The sequence below is a fragment of the Tribolium madens genome, unplaced genomic scaffold, assembly GCF_015345945.1.
Source record: "Tribolium madens isolate multiple individuals breed KSU strain unplaced genomic scaffold, Tmad_KSU_1.1 Scaffold_2;HRSCAF=44;Tcas5.2_LGX, whole genome shotgun sequence".
In the NCBI taxonomy this organism is placed as follows: Eukaryota; Metazoa; Arthropoda; class Insecta; order Coleoptera; family Tenebrionidae; genus Tribolium; species Tribolium madens.
In genome coordinates this window covers 94,433-119,782 of record NW_025400995.1, presented here as the reverse complement: position 1 = coordinate 119,782, position 25,350 = coordinate 94,433, and the positions used below count along the sequence as shown (strand labels likewise).

Here is a 25,350-nt window from a genome sequence, read left to right as displayed (position 1 = left end):
TAATTTTGCGCAAGCGTGCGTTATGGCAATTTTTTAGTCACTTTAATTTCTTACAATTTAGATTAATTTGAAAAAATAATTATCTTATTATTTAGGTGACATTTGCCCCATTTCATGCGTTTATTTAGTTATTTGCGTCGCTTTTAATTTTGTTTACATGACGTAGGATAGCCCTATCTTGTAATTATTTAATGGTGGGGCAAATGTATGGAGTCCAGACCTGTCGAAGGCGTTGTTGCCAGTTGTTGTTGTGCAGGCAGTGATTTTGAGCAAAAATGAGAAGAATATCGTTTGGTGGAGTTTAGTGGTGGTTTGACATGCATTTATTTAAGTAAATGTGTGATATGAAGGTGTTTAGAGAGCTCGGAGCGAAGACCTTTGATATTAGAGTTCGGTTTGTTGTTGGTAGCAGTAGTCGTTAAGACCGTTAAGACGTTAAGACAGACGTAATTTTGACGGACGGTTACGGTTGTGTGGCAGCTAGGCTATCAATGTACAATTTTATCGCAGTTTAACTGTGATAACTTGATAAGAAATATAGCAATTATATGAACATAATAAACGTTTCGAGCAGGTGAATAATGCGCACGAGTGTATAGTAATGTTTGGTGGTGTCTCATGCGTGTAAAAGTGCAACATTTATGTTAGGAGCTCGAATTAAATAAGGAAAACTAGAAAAATGCCTCTGTTTGGTAAAGAGAAAAAAGCCAAAAAAGATGGGAAAGATTCAGATAAACAACCTTCACTTGAAGACAAATATTACTTAAAAGAATTACTTGGCACGTAAGTTTTTGTTGTTCATCTGTTGACATTACTCTAACCTCTATTTGTTTTTCCGTTTAAAAGGGGCGCATTTTCCGTTGTCAGGTTAGCCGAAAGTAAGGAAAAGCCAGGTCAGATGTACGCCGTCAAAATAATCGACAAAAAAGCTTTAAAAGGTAAAGAAGATTCGCTCGAAAATGAAATTAAGGTGCTACGAAGGTAAGCCCACCAAAGTATGTTAGTTATTTTCAGATTTTTTACTCATAAATTGTTGATTTTACCTAAAATCAACAAATAATAAGCGCCCACACTATCAATCAAAACAAATACTTCTATTTCACTTGATTTTTATCTACTTGCAAGAGCGGCGATTAAATTATTATTAGTAGATTCATTAAATTTACAAGTACCCATAAAAGTATATTTAGTGATCCAACTTCTGAAAAATATTTATTGTCCTGGATTAAATATCCTGATTTTATTCAAACTAATTGGAATCGCGTTTATTGTACAACTTGTCTGTCACAGAATGTAATTCATAATTATAATGGTAATGATTCAATTGGCGATAATACCGTATTGTTTCATGTACATATATTGTCACCATAGTGCGATGGTTTTATGTACATGTATAATTATGTATAATTTGGGGAATCGGCACTGATAAAACACCCGTTATAATTTTCCCTATTAAACTTTATTTTTTCATAATAACGGATCGCATCCAAGTATTTAAATATTCGGATTACCATTTTATTTTGCAATTATCATTGCAAAACGCTCAAAATTCGTAACCCAGTTGACAATTACAAGCGAATCAACATGCAACTATTGATACCCGTTTTGATACAAAGCAATATATTATTTTTATTTAGTTGCGTTGGCGGTGACGTTTATGGACCATTGTCTTCATCCGGAATGGTTTTATGTGTTTGGGAGTAATTTTAGCAATTTTAGTTTTGACATTGTGATTAATCGCGTAAAGGCAATGGTATAATTCAATTTTTTATTCAACAGTTGGTGTTATTTATTAAAAAAAAATCGACCAAAAAAAAATTCAAGTTTTGTTTGTTTTGTGTTACATTGCTAACGCCAAACGTCTTTTTGTTGAAAAACCTTCAATTGCAACGAATCTTAGGAGGTTAAAGTGAGGATTATAAAAATGTACTGAATGCAAGCTTGTTTGCTGATTCTATCAATAAAAATCGTCTCAAGAAAGATTTTGTTTTCTTAGTATCCGATTTGTCCAATTAGGAAAATAATAAACTATATTTCAGTGAAGGATAAAACAACATATGCGTTTCAAGTTCGACCTGGAAGCATGTAAGGAATTGTTATAATTGGAATGAAATCCAAATTTAGTTTTGTAAGAAAATGTTTTCGATTTACTTTCCAATGTCGCAATTTAGTTAGTACAATTACGTTAATGTTGATATTTGTAGTTACATTTGCGATAATTACGATTCAGCTTTACAATAAAAATTAGGTAGGTCTATTGAAAGAAGTGTCAAGGTCACTTTCTTATCAAAAAGCATCCATTTTGACCGTAAACAAACCTATTATCGAATTATTTGATTTTTTACATCAACTTAGAAAAAAATGCGTAGCTGTGTTGGTCATGATAAATAAAAACCGAAATGAAACTAGTTCACATAAGCTGTTAATTTTGAAATTAATACCGTAATATGGTGGTTTAAGTATAAAATTATCTGTCTACATGAAGCAAATGGGTATAAAATGTAGAATAATCTTGGTGGTGTAATTAAGTACCCCAAGGTGTTGTTTATTAGGATAGCGGTTATAAGTTAACCAGTGGGAAAATTAAACGCATGCGCCTACGTCGCGTTGGAATAATTAATTTTTCATATGTTGATTGAAAAGGGATAATATATTGTGCTGCAAATTGACGTAATTAAATCGCACCTTTATTTTAAGAGAAAACTAACTTATTGTGATTAGAGATTTAGCCGCGCTTAAATCTGATATTAGCACGTACTCGTATTTTCTTCGGGGTAAAAAATATCACCAGCTTCAAATTAATGAAGTATTTAGTCTATTACACGCGCGCTTTGTTCACTTTGTGCGCTTTGAATTGGTACTCGATATTCTCTTAAGTTAAGATAACTTGTTGAATTTTTTTTCAAGACTAACCCGCATCTACGGCACCTCATTACAAACCGTTACGTAAATCTCTGAGGTATTTATTATACAGGATGTCCCGTTTTTATTGTTACAAATTTAAAGAGGTGATAAAATATTCAATTTTAAGACAAAAGTTTCCTATAAACATGAATCGAAAAATACTATGTAAGGGAGCTGCACCCATAAAAAACATGCGTCTTTTTAATGTATTTTTACAATATTTTAGAAACCATTATAGGTAAAATTACAAAATTTGGTACAGCTATACTGTACCCTTATACTCTTTCAGTTTAGGACGCCTCTGATTAAAATTTTCGATATTTTATCTTCATGTTCGTTTAGGTGTATAAAGGTTATCAACTGTACCAAATTTTGTAATTTTATCTATTCTGAAACAATGGGAAAAACCCTTGAAAAAACGCACCCTTTTCAGGTCCCTTACAAAGTATTTTTCGATACATGTTCATCGGAAATTTTTCTTTTGGATTTGAATATTCTATCACCTGTTTAAATTTGTAACAATAAAAACGCAACATCCTCTGTATAATAATTAATGAGATTAATAAGAGAGAAAAAAATTTGGGAAAAACTTGTTTCAACTTTTGCCGCCTATGAGATTAATGGCTTTCGTATCGAAGCGAAAATTGGCACTCCTTGGAGCTATTACACTACCATATATGCATATCAATTATCTATCATAATACCAACCACAAAATATATCAAACTGAATATTAATAATAAGGAGAAGATTTTTTTTTAATTGACATGACAAATACGCATTAAAGAAATACACCCACTGCTCTGAAGTATTTATTAAAATTTATTAGTAAATAACTGATTTAAAATTTATTGAGAACAAAAATTTTTTTTTTTTCTTATAGTAGTTTAATAGATAGGTACCTGTAATAATTTAGTTTTAAAAAGATAGCCGGTGGAAAATTTATCACTCATTTGTCGTATTCAAATTTTCATTGATAAAAACAGTAGCTTATGAATTATTAAAAAAAATTACACGTTGTATACAAATAGCAGAAGCTGAATATTATTCATTGTTACATGTCTAAAATTACGTAAAGTATTTTTTTGATTGTATAATTACAACATTGAATTAATATGCAAGTTGTGGAATGTCAAAAGACGCCAAATTTTTATTTTTTTTAATAATAATTGACTTATCTGAATTTGAATCAATAATTTTTACGAATTTTTCGTTTTATCTTGTTTTTTATTAAGCTAAAAATGTTTACTATAGTTATATAAAAAATATGACCGCACTTAATTTTTATTATATTTGATTATTTTCTGCAACTTTTGTTTAACGAAAACCAAATTTAAAACATTTGCTTGTAATTTTTTAGTTGAATGTTTATTTTTTATTCAGATTGTTAACGGAAAATATTTACCATGCACCAGTCGCAAATCCCAGAAAACACACAAATAGAAGTGTACGATTTATATATTGATGCAACAGTTTGAAACGATTCTTCCGTAAATAAGCGTTTTAGTATTTTGTTTTTCTTTTTTATCTCAGTAAAGGTTTTTGTGTTCGTATTTTTGTATTTCCCTCGGTATTAAGTTCACAATAAAGTGTGGTTTCTCTCATGAGAATAAAGTGTCGATAGTCTATTATTTTTGATGATCAAATTTCAACTTTACGAACGATATTTCCATTGTCCTAATTAACGAAATTAGGAGAAAGAAAATGTTTTGGTTTCGATAAAAACCACAAATAAATTCATTACCACATTAAATACTTAATTTAAAATATGTAACTCAACAAGATCAATAAGAACAGTGCCTTGACCTGAACTTAAACGAAATATTAGTGACAGTTATCAGATGACTGAAACGGAAGTGCGACTTGAATTGTTTGTACCTACGTACCTAATTCACGCTCTGAAATTTCATAATTCGTGTTCAGAAATTATACATTTCACGTTTGTTTCATCTTATATTAAAATATTTTTGTGTTGTTGCTACCGATAGCAGTATTTTTTCCACACAAAACTGAAAATATTTTATAATTAGAACTGATTAATCTAATTATAAATATTTATTGGTGTCACTAATCGCTATTATAACATGTCATCCACTCGTTGCTAGTTTTGAATAAACTAAAACTTTGAAATAAGCCCGAATGTTTACTAGTTTTGTAATAATAATAATGAAAAGGTCTTTATTATATACAAAAAAATAAATAATAAAATAAAATACAAAAAAATAAAACTGAACACCCCCTATGTTTCATCTTAAGCTAAGCAAAAACAAAATTAACAGATACAGTGTGGCTTTTTTTTTTAAATAAAAATAAAAATTGAAACAGAAAAAGAAAAGACATGTTTACTAATCATGTTGCACATCTAAACATTCAAAAAGAATGTTAAAAGCTTGGTTGGATACAAGTATTTTTTTCAACGTTTGTTTAAATTTAGCAGAGTTTAGGTTTTTAAACGAATGAGGTAAACTGTTGTATAATTTAGTAATTTGATAAGAGAAAGACCTCAGTGGAGTGGAGTGGAGTAGAGGGGTAAGTGAACCTTTAAAGCTAATATTTAGGTTGTGAACATCCAATCTAAAACTAATTTTTTTGGTACAAATAAATAGGTGTCTTTAAAAGAATGATTTTGTGAAGAAACCGGCGATTTTCCATATTTAACCATCCAATTTCATTAAGTTTATGAGAAATGTTTTGTCTTCTTCGGATGCCAAAAATTAAACGCAAACAAGAATTTTGAATAACTTGTATTCTGTGATTGTCAGCTGCATCAATAAACCGAATCACAAAAATTGAATTTTGAGAGCACCAAAGCTTCACACAGAATAGTTTTAATTAATTAGTCAAAATGTAAATCAAGATTTTGAACAGATTGCTTAATTTCGTTTTTTCGACCAAAGACTATAGCAGCTGTTTTATAAGCATTAATAATCAGTCCATCATAAATTGGCTAAATTTATATTTAGTGCATTTATTTCATTAGGGCATTACGCGGATAAAATGAGTGGTAGACCCTGGATATCATCAGCATAAAGGTGAATTTTGCAATTAGATATAACACTAGGAAGCTTACAGGTATAAATCGTTTTGGTCAATAAATATTATGGTCATCATGACTTATGATTTTTATTTGCTTTAATTCTTTTGAGACATTCAAAGCTGAAACTATTCAATAATTGTCTAATTGGATCCACCTGGAAAAAACATATGTTAATAGTTTTATAACCTTGAGGAAAATGGTATTCCCTTGTTTTAAATAATAGCAAATAGCTGTTTTACGCCCATCCGTAAAATTGATAACCGAAAGGTCGACACCACAAATAAAACTTTATATACACAGGTTGGTCTAGTAGGTTTTTTAATTAACGTATTTATTTATGAAAAATTGATACGTCTGTCGCTATCGGTTAATTAAAATGAATGTGTCGCTTGCGGGAATAATCAAAATTATAAAAGCCGGGATAGGTGTGATAACTTTGGCAAAAATCTGTCGATAAATACGAATTGTGTGTGATGTTAAATAATAAATACATTTCAGTTTATTTGGAGTGACTTGTTTAAAGAATTTTACGACTGTTACAAAATGTTTGTTTAAGTAGGTGGAAATTTGCTTGATTTATACGAGTTTTTTTTTCCAGATTAACTCATCCTAATATTGTACAGTTATTAGAAACGTTCGAAGATAAATCGAAAGTTTATTTGATAATGGAATTGTAAGTTTTGCATAAATTTTACGAACGAAAATTGTTGTGTTGTGTTTTTTTTTAGAGTAACGGGTGGCGAATTATTTGATCGTATTGTTGAGAAAGGTTCATATACAGAAAAAGACGCGGCTGATCTCATACGACAAGTTCTAGAGGCTGTAGACTATATGCATGAACAAGGTGTAGTCCATCGTGATTTAAAGGTAATTAGAAAAGTGTTTGAAAAGTACTAATTTCAAGTGTAATTTTTGTAGCCTGAAAACCTGCTTTATTATAGTCCAGACGAAGATAGCAAAATAATGATTAGTGATTTCGGTTTATCAAAAATGGAAGATTCTGGGATCATGGCTACTGCTTGTGGGACTCCAGGTTACGTCGGTATGATTGGAAGTTCCCTCAAAATCGTTGTTTTCTAACCGATTTATTGTAGCTCCAGAAGTCCTTGCACAGAAACCGTACGGCAAAGCGGTTGATGTCTGGAGCATAGGCGTCATATCCTACATCCTCCTTTGTGGTTATCCTCCTTTTTATGACGAAAACGACGCAAATTTATTTGCACAAATTCTCAAAGGTAAGTTTTTTACGTCTTGGAATGGAAAGGAAATCAAAATAAATGGTTTATTTAAGGCGAATTTGAGTTTGATTCGCCATATTGGGATGAAATCAGTGATTCTGCGAAAGACTTTATTCGGAAATTGATGTGTGTTAATGTCGAGAAGCGTTTTACTTGTCGCCAGGCTTTGGCTCATCCTTGGTATGTTCTAGGTTGTGCGTGTGGTTTTTATTGGTGTTGTGTTTGTTTTTTAGGATATCCGGAAATGCAGCCAGTAATAAGAACATTCATGGTACTGTATCTGAACAACTTAAAAAGAATTTTGCAAAATCGCGTTGGAAGGTATGGTGGCAATTTTGTATATATATATTTTTTTTTGTTAATGATTATATTTTAGCAAGCATATCATGCCACGACGGTGATTCGACAAATGCAACGAATGGCGCTAAGTAGTGGTGGTAGTGGGGGACGTAGTCCGATACCTCAACGTAGTATCTCCACTGGTGAACCATGTGGGAGCCTAAATGGTGCCCAAGATAAGTAATCAAATTCTGTAACTATCGTTCATTTATTTCTGCTATATATTCATTTTGAATTGGGATTGAAACATGTTCTTAAAATTTCTTATTTTTATGGAAGTTGAAGAATTAGTTATTTAGTTATAAGCTATTATGGTCAGAAGGCCAGCTCACTTAAGAGAAGACTTCCAAAACAAAATAATTATGTGATGTATGTATCATGCAAACGTAACAGTGTGTAAAAATTATCCAACAATCTAATGGCATATCTGTTATTTTGCTTTGCAGATCTAAAGTTTGTTGTGTATATTTTTTTATTTTTTTACTTGTTTTTTTTTTTTATATGAATTTTTTGTTATGAAAGCTCTCTTTATTTTTCAAATATACTTATTTTTGATTTAGGTTTAGTTACTTATTTACTATTTGTTTTATGCACAAAATTTTATTTTATTTCTGGTTTTTGATAGTTAACGGTATTATGATTATATTCTAAAAAAAGTTCCGTAATTACTTAGTGTATAATATAAGATTATAAATCATACAAAATAAATGTTGAATATCAATAATAATGTATGAATAATAATAATAATATTAATAGAAAGCAAATGTTATTGCTATGTGACACATAAATCTTGCATATTACGTTTTTGTTTGTAACTATAGCGCGGAATTGTAGATTTTCATCATGACATTACAGAACTGTTCAGAACTGAAAAAGAATAATTTATTTTGTTATGTTGTTATTGTTCCAAGCAATATTAAATGTTAGAAATGTTAGTAGTATTAAAACTAAGAAGAGAAATACACTACCTTCTAAAACACATATGCTTGCTTAAGATATAAATGTATTATTCTGTCTGAGGTTTATTAGATTTTTTTGTTTTATTTTTGTATATGTTATTACTAATTGACAAGTATATCATGTTCAACATTATTTATCAATAAATTGGTCGTCAGAAACTTAATTTAACCACTTAACAAAAAGTATTTTTTGATGATTATTATACAAACAGTGGCCTACATGAAAGCCTATTGATCGGCCATTTTGAAATGATATTATATCCGTCCTTTGGATTATGTTGAAATGTGATTTTGTAAAATTGGCCTTGAATATTGAACATGATATACATAAATGTAGTTATTTTTTTCTAAACTCACAACATGTGATATGTACTATATTTCGTATCTATTTTATTTATTTCCTTATAAGATGTACATTGTATAAACGAACTAAGTAGAGTTTCAGTGTATATTTTTAGGAATTTGTTGTTTTTGCACTGCATATATAAACGCCTGTGTAGCATAAAATAGATATTTAGTTTTATATTTTTACTAAATGTACAAACTGCTACAACTGGTTTATCAGGTGTATGTATATTTCTTAAAACATTCTATGTAATTTTTTAGTTCAACAATACTGTGATGTTATACAGTAAGACATTTATTATACACTTATCTTCCTAAATCATAGGAGTGAGTTTTTATTATCCTCATAAAGTAATTGAATTTTTGTGAGTAATTGAAGACACTACTACGTTATTTGATTGAAAGCATATAATTTATGACGGGAAATAAAAACTTACAGGTAGTGAGCAATTATAGGATAATTTCATGGAACATTTCTTCACATTCCAATTATCGTTTACTTAATATGCATTTATTTAAAAGAAATAACTACATTCAGTTTGGATAAAAAAAAACAAAAAAAAAAACATACATCGATCAAACTCTAAACACTATTTTTGTTAATCTTTAACAGTTATAAAAATTGCGATGGTGTTTTAAGTCAGATGTAAATACTAATTTAAGCAATTGTAAAATGACCACTAAAAAGGCAATGTAGTTTTATGCAGAAAATAGCTTTTTTGTAATTTTATAATTGGTTTATGAAGATTAGAACAAAGCTATAACGTCGCTTTAATCTTGTGTTTTTTTTTATTTTAGCCTCTAAACATAAAAATATTCATTGGAATGCAGTGTTGAAATATTTTCAATCTTAATTATTGTTAATAATATTTTGTTTCTACCATGATTAATATATTTTGTAATGTTCTATTGTTAACTATATGATGGGTTTAAAAATAGAAAATTTAACAATTTACCTATGTTTTTGAAATTACCTCACAAATCCCCGTCTGCAATGAAAATAAATCGATACATGTATTAAAGATGGCGCCGAATTAAGGGATCTGGTTTAATTCAAATATTTGAATAATAAACAAAAGTAGGCGTTATGTGATTTTTATTTGAATTTGTAATTAATAATAAAATAACAAAAGTTATAACAAAATGGTAATTATCTATATGGACAATAATAATATCCAATATAAATCGAGTTCGCTTTAATTTTTCGCAAAGCTTACAAACTAAACCTTATCAATAACTACCCTAAAAACAACGATTGCTTAGAAAAATTATATGTATATAATATGTTGTAATACTATGATTATTCATTATATTACATGAATGGCTTGTCAAAATGTAGATACGATGTACCGAACACAATTATCCAAAGTGTATGTTACATGTACCTACATGCGTTAGAAAGGAAAAAAATCAAATCGCAAAATATTAAGCATATCATATCCAGCGTAAAAAAGTGAACAATTGAAATGTATGAAGATATTCGCTCAGTGCTGGAACTGTACCTAGCCTAGGTATACAAGCAGATTGTGCAATTTCTTACGCCAGATAACAAACATGTGCAAAAATTTTCAACCTTTATTTTGTGAATAAGTAAAATTGCTCCTTGAATCACTCACATTAAAAAACAAATGGTGGAGTATGAAAGCGGAAAAGCAACTGATTTACAATACACCTGCTTTTCATATTATAACATTACTGTTTTAATTTTTCTAATAACAAAATTAATTTTTTTAAATGGAATATTGTTTTGGAACTACGTACGTACCTCTATATACAGTGTATTGTCAAAATCAGTTAATCTATTTCACTATCACAATAACAATGTGTGCGTATTATTAGATTAAAATGTTGCACACTAGATCAGAGATTTCGTTAAATCTTGAGTCTACTATTGAAAAGAAGCAATGGAGCTTAAATAAAAATCATTTCGTATATTAGCGATTGCCAATGTAAATATACATACATATAGTGTAGTGTGTTTCATTGTACCGGATTTGAATCATCTTCAAACGAATAAAACAGACTGTAGTTGTCAATTATCACTTCGTTCCGTCAATGGTGAGTGTTTGAATGAGCTTTGGTTGTCGATAGTTATGGAATTCTCAAAATAATAATAAGGAAATTTAAGGAAAATTTTATTTGTCATGGCTAGATGTGTAAAAAAATAAAGGCCTAGTTTTGCATTTGCCCATTGAAATCACTGTCTGGGAATAACAGTCGGTTTAATGGGTCGAAAAAATCTAATATTAACCACGTCAACAAACACTAACCAAATCCGTAATATTCATATAAAATCTTAACAATAATTATCCAATCAACCAATAAAACGTAGATAACAGCATATTTTTATAACGTAGAACGACAGTTTGTCAACTGTGTTTCTATAGTTAAATCTGAATCTCTATCGAATAAAATATTTCCAACGGTATGGGTGACATTTTTGACAAAAAAATACCTCCAATGGTCCAGCCATAATAAAAAAAATTAATATTTAAATAACTAACGTTATATTATAATTTATACAATAAGTCGTGCGATCAATAAGTCTTAAAATGCTGTTATTGTGTGGAAATAAAATAAACTTTAAGCTAATTTTATTCAAGCACATATTTTAAAAAATAGTACAGCTTGTGCTATATTGCTTGTTAAAAAGTGTTTTCTTTTTGAAAAAATGTCACACATACAAATTTACAATAGACATTGTATGAGGCATACGAAATTTTTTTTTCTTTTTTGACCCATTTGCCCCTCCTCCAATACGGTCCATATAGCTTGAATATTGTACTGAAGAAAGCACCATTTTTACAAATTACTCTTTTGAATATGTGGAATTGTTCCTGGATCGTTTTTGGGACGCACTTGGGAATAATGCTCCCAAAAATGACAAATTTTCTGAGCATTAAAAATTAATTCAAAATTTTGGTTGCTTGCGAATGACTTGGCAAAAGAAAATATGAGTTTGTGTCTTAAGTGTGACAATATATTATTTATTAAATGATGTGTCCAATTAATTCAAACTGCATAGAGTTACTAGTAAAGCGCAAAGTTTTGATTTTGAAAATTTTGCGCAAGGATATGGAATAAATCATGCTAGTTCGAATAAAAGGACTCTTTTCTGTTTTTGTATGCGACTATGTCAAGTAGCAACTAATGCTGGGACATTGTTGTTACGAGTACTTTTGGTTGGTTTTTAAATACTAGTCATTCTATTTGTTTGATCCAATAATATGTAGGATACTTTCTTCATCAAACTACACAGAACATATTTGGTCGCCGCACGTTTTTATCTCGGAAGATCATCCAGTTAACAATGGCCACCGCAAATCGGCCGAAAAACGTAATTCGATGCATGTAATAAGAGGATATGTCTGGAGAGCAGCCGAGATAAAAATTTCGTACATAGCGTCCACTATGGTGATGTCAAGGAGGGGCAGGGCCATTCTCAGACGTCCGCAGATCTGGAGCTGACGCTGGGCGTGCGACTGTGCAACACCACTTTGTGCCCGTTTTTGGTCGCAAAGCCATCGTTTTCCACCAAAACGGCCGTTTGGTGTGCTTCCAACTCACTGTCTTTGTCATCGAGTTCTCCTCCTTCGACGGAAGGCTCAAGGACGCCGCCACTGCTGCTGTTGCGCCGCTGTTGTTTGTGCTTACGCCAGGCGTTCTGGATTAGGCGTGCACAGTACTCCTCGCGCTGCCTCCACAGAGTAGAACTCACTGGTTCATATCCCGGTTCGTTCGGGTGAGTTTGCACTTCACTGAGTTCAGCTGTCTCTTCAATCGGATTGCCCTTACGAGCAAAGAAGTCTTTTGTTAGCGCATCTAAAATATCTACACAAAACATGAGATCACCCTTGCATATGGTAATGTCCATTGAAACTATCTTATATTTGTTAGGTTTGTGGATTTGTAAAGGAGGCTCCAGTACATCGAGGAAGTCCGATAGTTGATCGTAGCGAATGTACTGTGTGCCATCAGGATCGAACTGTTGCCAAATTTCGTAGTACATGTCATAATCGTCATCGGTTAAACCTTCCTGTACATCTTCAGTAGCCTGGGAGTAATTTTCCAAAATCACAGCGATGTACATGTTGATGACGATCAAGAAAGAAATCACGAGGTAGCTAAGTAAAAAGGCGATGCCTATTGTTGAATTTCCACAATTTCCCGTCTCTCCTATTTCATTATTCGGCAATTTGCAATCCTCTTCGTTTATAATACCATCCAAAACGCCATCCCATCCGGCCGAAGTCGACATCTACAACACAAATCGATCTAAATATTTTTTCAAAAAATTAATAACAACATCATCTACCTGAAATAAGAGGATCATGGACTGGGCAAAAGTTTTAAAGTTGTAGACGTCATCCAATCCGCTTTTGTCTTTGACGTGCATAAAGAAGGACATCCCAAAAATGGCAAAGATAAACATCACCAAGAACAACAGTAAACAGATGTTGAATAGTGCAGGCAGTGACATGGCTAATGCGAAAAGCAGTGTGCGGATGCCTTTTGCTCCTTTTACTAAACGGAGTACTCTTCCAACTTTTGCCACACGTACCACTCTTAACAGTGTTGGTGATACAAAATATTTTTCGATGATATCACTCAAAACTAAACCCAAAATTGATAGTATCACAACTACCAAATCGAAGAGATTCCAAGGTTCCGTGAAATAATGATATCGTAACGCAAACATTTTCATGAGGCACTCGGTACTAAATATAACTATGAAAATCATGTTGAGGTAGTCTAACACTTGCGTAAATGTTTCTTTCTGTTGGTAATGGTCCATCGTCATTGTCAACATGTTCAAACCAATAAACAACATGATTATCATGTCAAATTTCTTATTTGTTACTATTTCAAATACGATAGCTTGAGGTTTCCACTACAATTATTAATTAGGATTTATTTTTAACAGTACTAACTTACCCTCGGTCGTGGGATAGCTTTCATAGGTTTCTTCGAACCCATTTTTTTCATCGCATTATAGTACTTTTTTTGATCCTCAGTCATGAACATTTCTAACGAACCTCCTGCTTTCTTCTTTTGTGCATTAAAGTTATCAATAATCACACCAATAAACAGATTTAAAGTAAAGAATGATCCAAAAATAATAAAGAAGACGAAATATAAATACATATAAATATTTGTCTCTCTTATTGGTTGTTTATTAATCTACAAGATAACTTTTAGAATTAAATAGGTACTTTATATTTTTCTTTATTACTTCTCTGGAATCTATAGCATCGTTCATAATTTGTATCCATCCTTTAAAAGTAGCAACTTGAAACAAACAAAGGTACGCTTTACCAACATGATCAAAATTCATTCTAGAATTCTCCCAAGTGTAATTTTCGGCAATACAGGCGTTGTAATCAGGAATAATTTCATAGCTTAATGTTGTTTTATTTGCGTCTACGCACTGTAATAAAACGAGCAAGGGTTATACAAAACAAACACAAATAATAAAAATACAGTTATACCTTAAAGTATTTACCAGCAAATAACTGTACACCCATTATAGCAAAAATTAACCAAAAGATTAAGCACACTAGCAGCACATTGAAGATAGATGGTATAGCTTGTACAAGCGCATTTACTACAACCTGAAAATATCACAAATTAAAATTGAAAAAATGAGAAACTTCGTCATAAATTACCCTCATTCCTTGCATCCGCGACATAGCACGGAGAGGTCTTAGAGCTCGAAGTGTTCTCATGGTTTTAAACGCTTGAATACCACCAGCACCACAAAGAGAGGCAATAAAATTAATTAACGATACCTAGTGATGAAGCAATGTTAGAAGATTTTTTCCAATGATAGGTATACTAAGACTTACCATTACGATAATAAAATCTAGCCAGCACCATGCATTTGTAAAGTATTTTTGAAACCCTAAAGCTAACCATTTTATCAACATTTCGAAAAAGAAAATCACTGTAAATATTCGATCCATATAGTATAAAATATCTTGCAAAATCGGACGTTTCGAAAGATGTACATCTTCCAAAGCTAATGCAAGACTACTCAGCAAAATCATCGTAATAACCGCCGTTTCAAAATATTTGTTTTCTATAAGCCGAAATGTTTTATAACGCAAATTTGCCCAACCTTGCCAAAATGGCGATTCTTCATCGCCGGCCAAAAATGGAAATTTTTTATAACATGATTCGGGACAACAATCAGCCGAATACTCATCGATAATGTCTTCAGTGTTTGCATCAACCAAATCTTCATTTAAAATTTCTTTGCATTCACAGCCTTCTTCTTCCGTATCTTCAACAATACCTAACTCTTCTTTACTGGCATCTCGTTTCTCTTCTTGCTCCTCGTTATCTTCCAACACATTGGCACTACCTTTATGACTCTCGTCTTTAAATCTGTAAGTGTGACTCCCGTATGAATTATTACTAATTTCGTCATCATCTAAGTGACTAATAAAATCACTGTGGTCTAAAATTGAATTTCCAATAGTTTTGCTTTTACTTAAACTGTTTTTGTCTCGTTTTAAATTAGTTTTTGAATCACCTAAAATTTTAAATGAAACCATTAAACCGACTTTTTGATAGTTGCTATTTATACCATGAACTGTAAGGTCCATACCGGTCCCAATACCTATTGTTACTTCAACTCGATCTTTAGGATTTTTCTTCATTAAACCGTTTGCCAATATTTCGTCGTCTGATATTTCTAATGCACATTCTCTTTCATCTAAAATTGACATTGACAATAAATTTATAACTGTAAATGAATCTATTATTTTTACCTGAAGGCTGGTCTGATATCTGATTAGTTAATTTAAATCGGACGATTTTTACTATATCTAAAACACTACCCTTTATCCATCTTATAAAACGACCTATTCTCTCAAAGGCCTCTGCTATTTTATTAGTATCGTTGTCGGCAGTCGGTGCTGAAAGGTTTGAAGATCCAAAATTGCTCAAAAGCAAAGCCAAGAAGAGGTTAAGTACCTGAAATAAGTGGATATCTCATGTAATCAACGTGTGTAATTAAATATTTAGAAGATACATACCACAAGATTACCAATTACAACAGTTGCTAGGAAAAATGGAATACAAGACACATCACCTACTAACATGCAATCCCACATAGATTCTATCCATTCTCCACACAATACTCTAAACACTATCATAAAGGAATGCATAAAATCGGTAAAGTTCCATCTTGGAAGTTCACCGGCAGGAAATCTATCAACGTTGTCTAGAATTTGATATTGGGATGATTTTGTTGTTATAATAAAAAATGTGATTGATAGATACCTGTATAATTTTTTCCAAATAATTGCATCCCCATTACGGCAAATATGAATATAATGATACATAAGACAAACGTTAGATTCCCTAAAGCACCCATAGTCCTACCCATAATGGAAATAAGTAAATTCAAAGTTGGCCATGATTTTGCCAGTTTAAACACCCTCAACTAAAATAAATTTACAATAAGAAAGATAGATTTTTTTTTAAATGTATGTACCCACCAATCGAAATGATCTCAAAACAGACAATCCCTGGACTCCTTCAAGCCCAAGTTCTAGCAATGATAGTGCCACTATTATGAAATCAAAGATGTTCCAGCCTTCTTGAAAGTAATATTTTGGACTCATCGCAATTAATTTCATCGTAGCTTCGATCATAAATGTAGCAGTGAAGAACTAAAATTAGGTAAATACCGATCGATTATGTGGGTTTATATTGGAATTAACTTACGTAGTTTCCACTTTTTAAGGCCTTTTCCAGGTCTTTGTCCATGTCGTGATGGTCAAGTGCCATGAACAAGGTGTTAACAACGATGCAAAGCGTGATGAAAAGCTCAACGAACGGATCAAATACTATTAAACTGACGAATTTCTGGATGACGATCCAGCAATGACAACAATCCCAAACGCAAAGTATGTCTATTATTTTTAGTGTGTAGGCCAGCATGCGTTCTCCGACGGTGGGTTCTTCCTCTTCTTCGTCATTCTCATCATTATTAGTGGCTGAGAAAATATAAACAGAAACTGAAGCAAGTATTAGTAATGGTGATTTTGACACACTCTTTTTTTGGGAAAAGAGGTTTTGTGCAATGCGATAGAAGAGCGTTGGTCTTAACCACTGGTTAAGTCTTGTTCCGTTTTTATTTCCGCTCAAAGCAATTTGGGAAATACTTAATGTTGTTTGTCAGAGTTTCGGTTAAGAATGAGGGCCAAAAAAAAAAAACGCACTAAAAGCTCATGCCAATGAAATGAAACATTTGCGTTTTTCAATTAGGTACTAAGTTCAACATCGAATATCTATTTCTCCTATTTGCACCAATCTAAACTAGCTTCTCTAACATATAACATGATTTGTGAAATTGTCACTGAAAATACATATTGATGTCGGTGCTGCAACACCAGGAATAGCCAAACAAGGGTCTAGATGATTTCTAACTAACCAATTAGTTTTGGTGGTGCTTCAATACAGAATGGATATATTTAGTGCTCAACATTGCTGATTCTTATTATTTTATTATTTACCTAAGAAATGTTCTTGTTCAAAATCCCTCCGTATTGTTAATTTGTAGTAAATAAACACGTATTAGTTTGAATGGTCTAGCAGTGCTTTGGCTAGTGTTTTAATTAATTAAAGCACAATGTTTCGTGTGACGGGAGTGAACTTTGGGGACTAATTTTTTTTTAACATACCTCCATGCTCACTTCCTCCACTTGCAGCTGCTTGCTCAATAATATCGTTGAGGACTTTTACATCTGAATAAAGTATAAATAAATTTTAGCCAAATTTGACACATTACGTACCTTTCATATCTACAACTGTTTGTCTTTGATTGTTATCAATAAAGGAACTATCCAACTGTTTTAATTTAGATTCACAAAGTTGGCCTGTGGGACCATCCTACGTAAGAAAAATCACAATTTCAATTCAGATTTTTATAAAAGTACGAGTTTATATCACTTACATAATCACCTCTGTGTGCTTTGTGAGTAATTTCAAAGAAGGAATTTGTTGTGGTTGGTGGTGCGTTTCTCATGGAACGACATCGGAGTTGACTCTCCTTTGTCATATTTTTGCCACTACCTACAAGGCCTCCAAGGAGGTCCCCGTGGGATGTATAAGACATCCGCGCAGCATGGGAATTGTATGATGAGTGACGTGACCCTGTGTCCAACATTTGGAATTTGATTATGTGTTAGAAATGATTGATGCATACCCAAATTGGCGTAGTACATGGGGAACACCATGGCTCCATTCTCCTCGCTCATGGGAGTAACAGCGTTGGAGTCGTCAGCATAGGGAAGATGTTCTTGAGCATCGAGATAAGTCGAGAGTACTAAAGGTTTGCGGTCGCAGGGACCGCCCACCATATGCCTGTTGTTTCTAATGGTAAACTGATGACTGCCTCGTGAGCCCCGGCGAAGATTGAACGGAGATCCCGGAAGACTAAGACTTGCCTAAATAGCCACATGAAGTTCATGTTCATGTTCATGTTCATGTTCTAGCTTTCATATAGAAAATCCAAGACCGAGAAATAATAACTGATAATGTTACTTTTTCCCGCTCTAGGGCTGATTTGATTGATGTCAATTGAATACGGAACATGCGTGATGTGTACCTAAGTATGTGTGAAAATAAGCGTGTACCTATAAGAATCATTTTCCTTATTCGTGCCGACAAAGAGATTTAATTTATTTGCATAAGAATGATGGAAGTAAAGACAAAGCAGAAAATAAAGTGCTATAGCTTTAAGACAATGTTGGAAGAGAGTCTAAACACTATAATTGTCATGATTTTTTACTTTGACATCAACTGAAGTATTTTTTGAAAGCAACATCGTTTCCGTTTTAAAGTCAATCGCTTTCAAATATCAAGACACTTACAGCGCTGACTTTCCGTATCTTGCTGAGATTAGGAACTCTTCTGTGTTCACTCACGGAATCTAATCCTTCAGATCGTATGCTTATTTTTTCTTTGTTGTTATCATCCTGGCCGCTTGCTTGTCCTACGAAACTCTCATAGCTATGACAGGAATAGTCCGAGGAAGATTTAACGATCTCGTGACCTCCACCACTAGCAGCTGCTTCTGCAGCTGCAGCTGCCTCCACTGCTGCTAACGCTCGCGCGTCTGCTCGGTCTTGTTTCTCCTTTGCTTTCTCTTCAGCTTCCTACAAATTCACAAATTATATACAAATTTACCATTAGGTATTCACCAGAAATTTACTCGGATAGCTTCGGCTTCAGCTTCTTCTTCATCCTGAGCCTTTTTTTGTAATTCATCATAAGACATAGCGACGATGGCCAAAATTAAATTAACTAAATAAAACGAGCCTAAGAAAATGATAACGATAAAAAATAACATGTGCCAAGGTCCTGCAGATCTCAAAACCTTAAACTCAGCAATGAGTTTTGCGAATACGAGCTTTATAAAATTACCAATTGATATAAATTTTCCCAATAATCCTGAGTCATTAGTCTAAAGGCAGAAAGGAAGGCCCAACCAAATGTATCAAAACTTGTATATCCATAATTTGGATTTGCACCATAGCCTTGTAAACATGTATAACCAGGCTTACATGTGCCAGCTCCAGAGGAGTTTCCACATAAAGGTCTATCCCCTTTTTCTTCATCCCAATACCAATTCGCTTAAGAGGAGTTTTTTAGGCGAACTAATTGCATTGCAACATGATACTTACTTTTGTTGCTTACAAATCTTTCCCAATTTTCATCAGTGAGATTTCCCCAGGAGCCGTCCATAGGGAAATTTTTGATACATTTTTGTGTCAGAACCCCCATGTAAATCTGTAAACCCATCAGTGCAAACACTGACAGTGAAAACATCGTTAAAATTATCACATCTCGGAGATTTTTTACAGATTCTATTACAGCTCCCACGATAGTCTTCAAACCTAATGATATAAAAATTTAGAATGTTTTATGATTTCCTAAAATTTCTATACCTGGCACAATGGCAACAGTTTTTAGAGCTCGTAGTACCCTAAATGTTCTCAAGGCAGCAAGATTTCCAAGGTCTATACCCATGGTAACATAACTGTAAAATTTTTCATTGAGTGGATTGTCTACCAACAGGTTGATTCATTCTAATTTTGCTAAAAGCCTTCTTCCATTTGTACTAAACAACGCAGATTACGCCATAATGCTTGAAATTATTTACTAGTTTAACAGTCTAAAATTAACACTACAAAAATAAGTAAGTATATATCGATTCAGGTCTAGTTGAAATTAATCTAATTCTATTCTAGATGTTTGCTGGGATTCTATATTTTAGAACAAATTTCTAAAAAAAAAAACTACTTGTTTTCTACTCTGGTGGAGATAGTAATAGCAGTCACAATAAACTCACTTGTAATATTTTTAATTGCAATTACCCAAAATTACACTTTTAAGCCAATAAAATATATTAATTCAGGCGTGGAGAAGGGTTGCAAAAAATGAGATTTTTGAAAAAGTTCCATTATTGAATGATAAAGTGAAGCAAAATTAAATATATTTTATCCATAGAAACAGATGTCGAAAATTTTTGTGTCGCAATTGAAGTAATTATTCTGATGACAGAATTACTAGTCTAGAATATAACTAAGTCTAGGTCTAAGCTACTCACGCTAAAGCTATGACTACGAAGTCGAGCCAATTCCATGCATCTCTAAGGTAGGTGAACGGTTGAAGAATAAAACCTCTGGCCATCACCTTCACAGCTGATTCAAACGTGTAGATGCCAGTGAAAATTACTCTAAAATATGTCAAATTTGATATTATCTTGTCCAAAGTAGAGCTCAAAAGGACTTACTCAGTTGATTCTACGGTGGGTGTGGTGGGCATAATCATGAGGATACAATTGACGAGGATGGTGGTAATGATAAAGAGAGAAAACAAAGGATGCACTAATATATAAATGGCTACTCGACGGATTGGATTGAAAGGATCGAGTATCCACAGAGCATTGGTTGCACTAAATCGGAATATGTCCTTGCCTTTACTAACTACTACAAAAGTCTGAAAACATATTTCATTGGTTGGTACCTCAGTGTCGGCTTTGGTTCGTTCTTACTCTTTGGTTGCTGTAAAAAGGATCGATGTCTTCAAGTGGTGTGCTGGCCAATTCCGGAGGAAACCCACCCTGAAGACGAACTGGTATGGGTAACCCTTGCTCCAGAGTTGGGTCAGGTTGGGGGCCTTCATCTTCGTCCTCGTCTTCATACCGAATCTGAATCGACAACCAAACTTAACACTCTCTCAAAAGACAGATTTTCACATTTTGCAGATTTACCATAACGCAGCGGTACATCGGCATAATTGCTAAAGTGGTGTGTAAAATATAGCACGTGTCATGTGGAACAAATGAATCGTTTGCAACTCTTCCAGTCAATAATTATAAAAAAAAACAAGGCTCATAAGAATTTTCTTTTTTTTTTTCGGATCCTCAGGTGTTCATTTATCGTGTATTGATAAAAGAAATATCTACTAAAGAGAAGAAATTTGCAACACATACCTATAACATGCACTTGTCAAGTATACATTTGAATTGCAATCAATCAAGTTGATCAACTACAAATTCAAGCTTCTTAAGCTGTTGTGGTGTGTTTTAAAATTAGATATTCAATTGTGTTGATAGCTTCTATAAAAAGACCGTCAAAATTATTTTGACACTCTCTTTTTGGTGTTGTGGCGTTGTGTTTAATTGTGACAATCATAACTAAAGCAGTGTTGTAGCTAAAACTTCCACTATTTTTTATATTGGTTGAAAGAATTAGAAAGTGAACTAAAGGGTTTATCCAGTTCCGGGCAATTCAATTCATTCAACTAATATTATAAGCATGCTTGAACTGATTGTGGCTAGTGTGTTTCAAATATTTTGTCGTGTAGTGTTTTGATTGTTTATTGTGTTACGTTAAAAAGTATAAGAATGCACACATTTGATGGAAATGCATTAAAATTATCTAATCAAGCATTAACAAAATGAAGCACTTATTCAGATGCAACTGACGATATAGAAGAGAAAGGAAACAGAGGAAACAGTGGTTTGTGAGCCATATCCTGGCGTTATCCATGAAAATTTTGAAAAATCGTCAGAGGCATTAATTACCTAAAAAGCAACTCTTTTGAGAATTTTTAATGAGGAAATCTTACTTCTTTTTTCTTTTTCCTGCGTCCAAAACCGGTCTGCAATAAAGGTTATACAATTTAACATCGATAAGCACATAACATCGCTTTGCTACACTACATCACACAATTTCTGTGGTGATTAGTCATCATGAGAGGGATTATCAATCGCCACAACCCTCAATTTTTTATTTTTTTTATGGTGCTTAACCTTGTTTTCCTCACGGTAACAAAGCACCACACGTGATATGACATGAAATGTGCGATTTAAATAATTATTAAAAAATGCCACGTCTGAAAATTATTGTAAATCATCAACAAGAAAGGGATATGCAGACTTTTACGATATTGATTGCCTTCTTCCCTCTACCTTCTACCTTATCGCTGAAATATTTATATTTATATTTGCGACATTTTCAATATGTATTATGGGATGAAAATAAATAAAACAAAACATATCAAAGTCAACAAACATATTTTATTAAAACGTAAAAATTAAAACAAAATAACTAATAAAAATCATTTTATTAAAACATAAAAATGTCAACACTTAAACAGAGCAGTAAGATTATTATTCAATGGCGATTCTTGGAATATCTACTTCCCATTATAAAATATTTATCCACGAACCGCCACTGGTAACAGCAAAGAAATTGTGACGTAAATACCAAAAAAAGAGCACAGAAAAGCAGGATTTCTTTTCTCATCAAATTTTAATCATTTCTACACGCTAACAGCATAAGCAGTAAAATATTGATCTATTTATTCATTTCCGTGACGCTTTAATTTTAGGTGTTTGGATTTTTCTGGAAAGCACTAGAAGTATATTATGTGTTTAGAAGAATGTTTGAAAATAATGCCTTATTATTTTTTGCATCAATAAGTCAGTAGCATGCTAATGAGGTACTCTAAACCAGAAAAGCAATGCCACTTTGAAATTCGAAAGTTAGTCTTTCGACGAGGCTAAATTTAAAGATTTCGATATGAATAATACAAATATAAATAAATATATAAATACATTAAAGTCATGCATGTTTCCATACATAGGTAATAAGAATCGTGAGAAATAATACAAAACAGATATACGGATACTTATATACAAAGAAGATAAATGTATTTATTGTAGGTAGATATGTCTCAACTTTGTCAGCAATGATTTCGGTTTGATAATGTGATAATGAGATCATGGAAAAAGTAGAATGAATTAAGTATCTACCTCTCCTTCAGCTCTTTTCTTTTCCAACTCCTTCTGTTTAGCATGTTCTTCTGCAATTCGAGCCTCGATGGTCGCAAGCGACTCGCGCGTAAATGGACGGAATAGGCTGCGCTCCTCCTCGGACGATAAGTCAGAGGCGTCGGACATGTCTCCTCGCGCCTAGGCCCCCACGATACCCTAAAACCACTCATATGTAAACAAATTTTCACTTGACACATATTTTTTACCAATAACAAAAAATCGAGCTTTGAAAACAATTTGTTTCCATTATTTTTCTAAATTAACAATCAAAAAATTAAGCGCATTTGAAGCTTGTTCTTATTATTTGACCCAAGGTTGGCAAATTTCTTCAGTAGGTATAGATTTTTGATAAAGTAGTACAGAAGTGTGAAATGGTTTAGAAGAATTTTAAAAATGTTACACAATATTCGCTGTAAAATTTTTAAGAAATGATATTTACTTTTTAAATACGTATGTTTTTATCATGCCGTATTGTCCTTGTCCTGTTAAACGTAAACTCTGTAATTCTCTGATGCAAGAGAGAGATGAAACGAAAATTGATTATTTCCATTCGCCTTCTCAAGGAAAGTGAGACAGGGATAAATGTAATTGTGCGGGTCTCCTGCAGTAGTATGTTTATCTTTTTCTAGCATATAAATTGCATATAAGTTTGTTTCATTCTGCGTTTTGTTTAATTATTTGCTTAATGTGATCTAAGAGGAAAATTGTGTATTAGACTAAAAGGAGATTTAAAGAAAGCAGTAAATACAATAAATGCAATTAAAAAAGAAAAATCTCCTTCTAGACTAAAACTAAAAAATATTTACTATAGTGCAATTTAAATGCCAACCTATAAAAGGGTATCAAAAAAATGCTTCTACCTCATTTTGAGTTCTCGATGTCATCAATTAAAATCAATGTGCTTAGTATTGATGGAAGCTTCATTCAAATGGTTCACAACAATCATTCCTTTGCCAATTCGTGAAACATCATCATAACTATACTTGTTTAATTGGAGATTTAGCACTTGAACCACCTTCAATGACACAATTTTGGTGTTATTTTAACTTTATTATAGTCTTTGGTTTAATAAAATTCACTCAAATTAAATATAAAAAATATATAATTAGGGTTAGTACTTAACTGTTTGATTCGTTAATTAACATTGCTTTAAGTTTCTGACTGGATGCGTTTGTTTCCCAACCTTGTACAAGTTTGATCATATTTATACCAATACGCACTAAAAAATTAAACAGTGTGGTGGTTGGCACTTGACTTAGATTTAAATTAACACAAAGTCGTGGGTTTTTAGACGAGGGTTTAATTTCAAACTCTTTTAGTTTGTTAAAACAGTTCGTTCAACCTTGCTCACGCGACCGCCATGTTCTCTCTACTCCCCTCGCGTCACGACGCCTGGCGTCGCATATAGGCGCCGCATAACCATCGCAGATACATACCATGTCCACAATCACGGCACCGACTCATACGCCCTCTATGGTCAACAACATTCACTCTGCACTTTCGATTTGTATACCTATACTTACCTATCAAAACAAAAATCTACTTAATATTTTATTACATCATCAATAATACCATATAAATAGACAACTTGACAAATCTATACTGTATTTTTTTTAATTTATGAAAGGATTAAGTTTATTTGGCGAAATGAATAACATTATAGAAAAATTTTACAAACTATAGACCTAACAAAAATAAAATATATAAAACAATTTGTATATGTACGAACTAAGTGCTTCTGAATCTGTGGCCCCTTAAATTATTATACAATTATATAAAATTATACAGAGTGAACCAGAACTCGCGCCCCAAAAAAAATGTCAAATGCCGGCAGCAATAGGTCGTCAAAATTTTTGCTTGCATAAGACTCTTAAATTCCAGAAGGGCACCTCAAGGTGTGATTGAAATATTATACCCGTTGATAGGTTACGAAAAAAAATCCCAATTTGCCCAAAACTTTCAATAAATACCTAGCTGGTCTACTGGACTTTTGACATTTATAAATGTTCTGTCATGTAGGTGACATAACCTGCTAGTTTCCAGTATTTTTCTTGAATTTTTCTCGCTGAAGAGGTTGTAAACATATAACCATCTTACTCGCTTTTTAGTGTCTCTCACTCCAAGTTATCAGGCAACCTTTTTACTTAAATCTTGCATTAGTTGCGCTTAGG

General features: G+C 32.6%; 2 protein-coding genes across 6 annotated transcripts; one reads left to right on the top strand and one right to left on the bottom strand.

The window, feature by feature from the left end:
* The first annotated feature begins 211 nt into the window (after positions 1-211).
* On the top strand, positions 212-9,388 carry LOC123006762 (calcium/calmodulin-dependent protein kinase type 1). Its single transcript, XM_044401512.1, has 9 exons — positions 212-783; positions 847-981; positions 6,538-6,612; positions 6,668-6,806; positions 6,858-6,981; positions 7,034-7,174; positions 7,231-7,357; positions 7,411-7,498; positions 7,554-9,388. The coding sequence occupies exons 1-9, from the start codon at positions 680-682 to the stop codon at positions 7,698-7,700; spliced, it is 1,080 nt and encodes a 359-aa protein (XP_044257447.1). The 5' UTR covers positions 212-679; the 3' UTR covers positions 7,701-9,388.
* A 520-nt stretch (positions 9,389-9,908) lies between these two features.
* On the bottom strand, positions 9,909-24,562 carry LOC123006761 (sodium channel protein para-like). Of its 5 annotated transcripts, none has more exons than XM_044401508.1 (28): positions 24,303-24,562; positions 23,159-23,335; positions 21,970-22,002; positions 20,891-21,046; positions 20,630-20,835; positions 20,444-20,572; positions 19,782-19,873; positions 19,518-19,730; positions 19,258-19,466; positions 19,046-19,210; positions 18,705-18,989; positions 18,038-18,278; positions 17,786-17,985; positions 17,625-17,721; positions 17,514-17,576; positions 16,555-16,847; positions 16,326-16,499; positions 16,108-16,270; positions 15,861-16,048; positions 15,594-15,798; positions 15,410-15,538; positions 14,667-15,355; positions 14,487-14,609; positions 14,310-14,432; positions 14,054-14,248; positions 13,756-14,001; positions 13,136-13,711; positions 9,909-13,078 (listed from the first exon to the last, which is right to left on the bottom strand). In XM_044401508.1, exons 2-28 carry the CDS (start codon positions 23,303-23,305, stop codon positions 12,263-12,265), a joined length of 6,156 nt encoding a protein of 2,051 aa, XP_044257443.1. In that variant the 5' UTR covers positions 23,306-23,335; positions 24,303-24,562; the 3' UTR covers positions 9,909-12,262. The 5 variants fall into 5 exon arrangements, with proteins under 5 accessions (XP_044257443.1, XP_044257444.1, XP_044257442.1 ...); XM_044401509.1 differs by having other exon boundaries at positions 18,759-18,989; XM_044401507.1 differs by having other exon boundaries at positions 14,667-15,538.
* Positions 24,563-25,350: the final 788 nt, after the last annotated feature.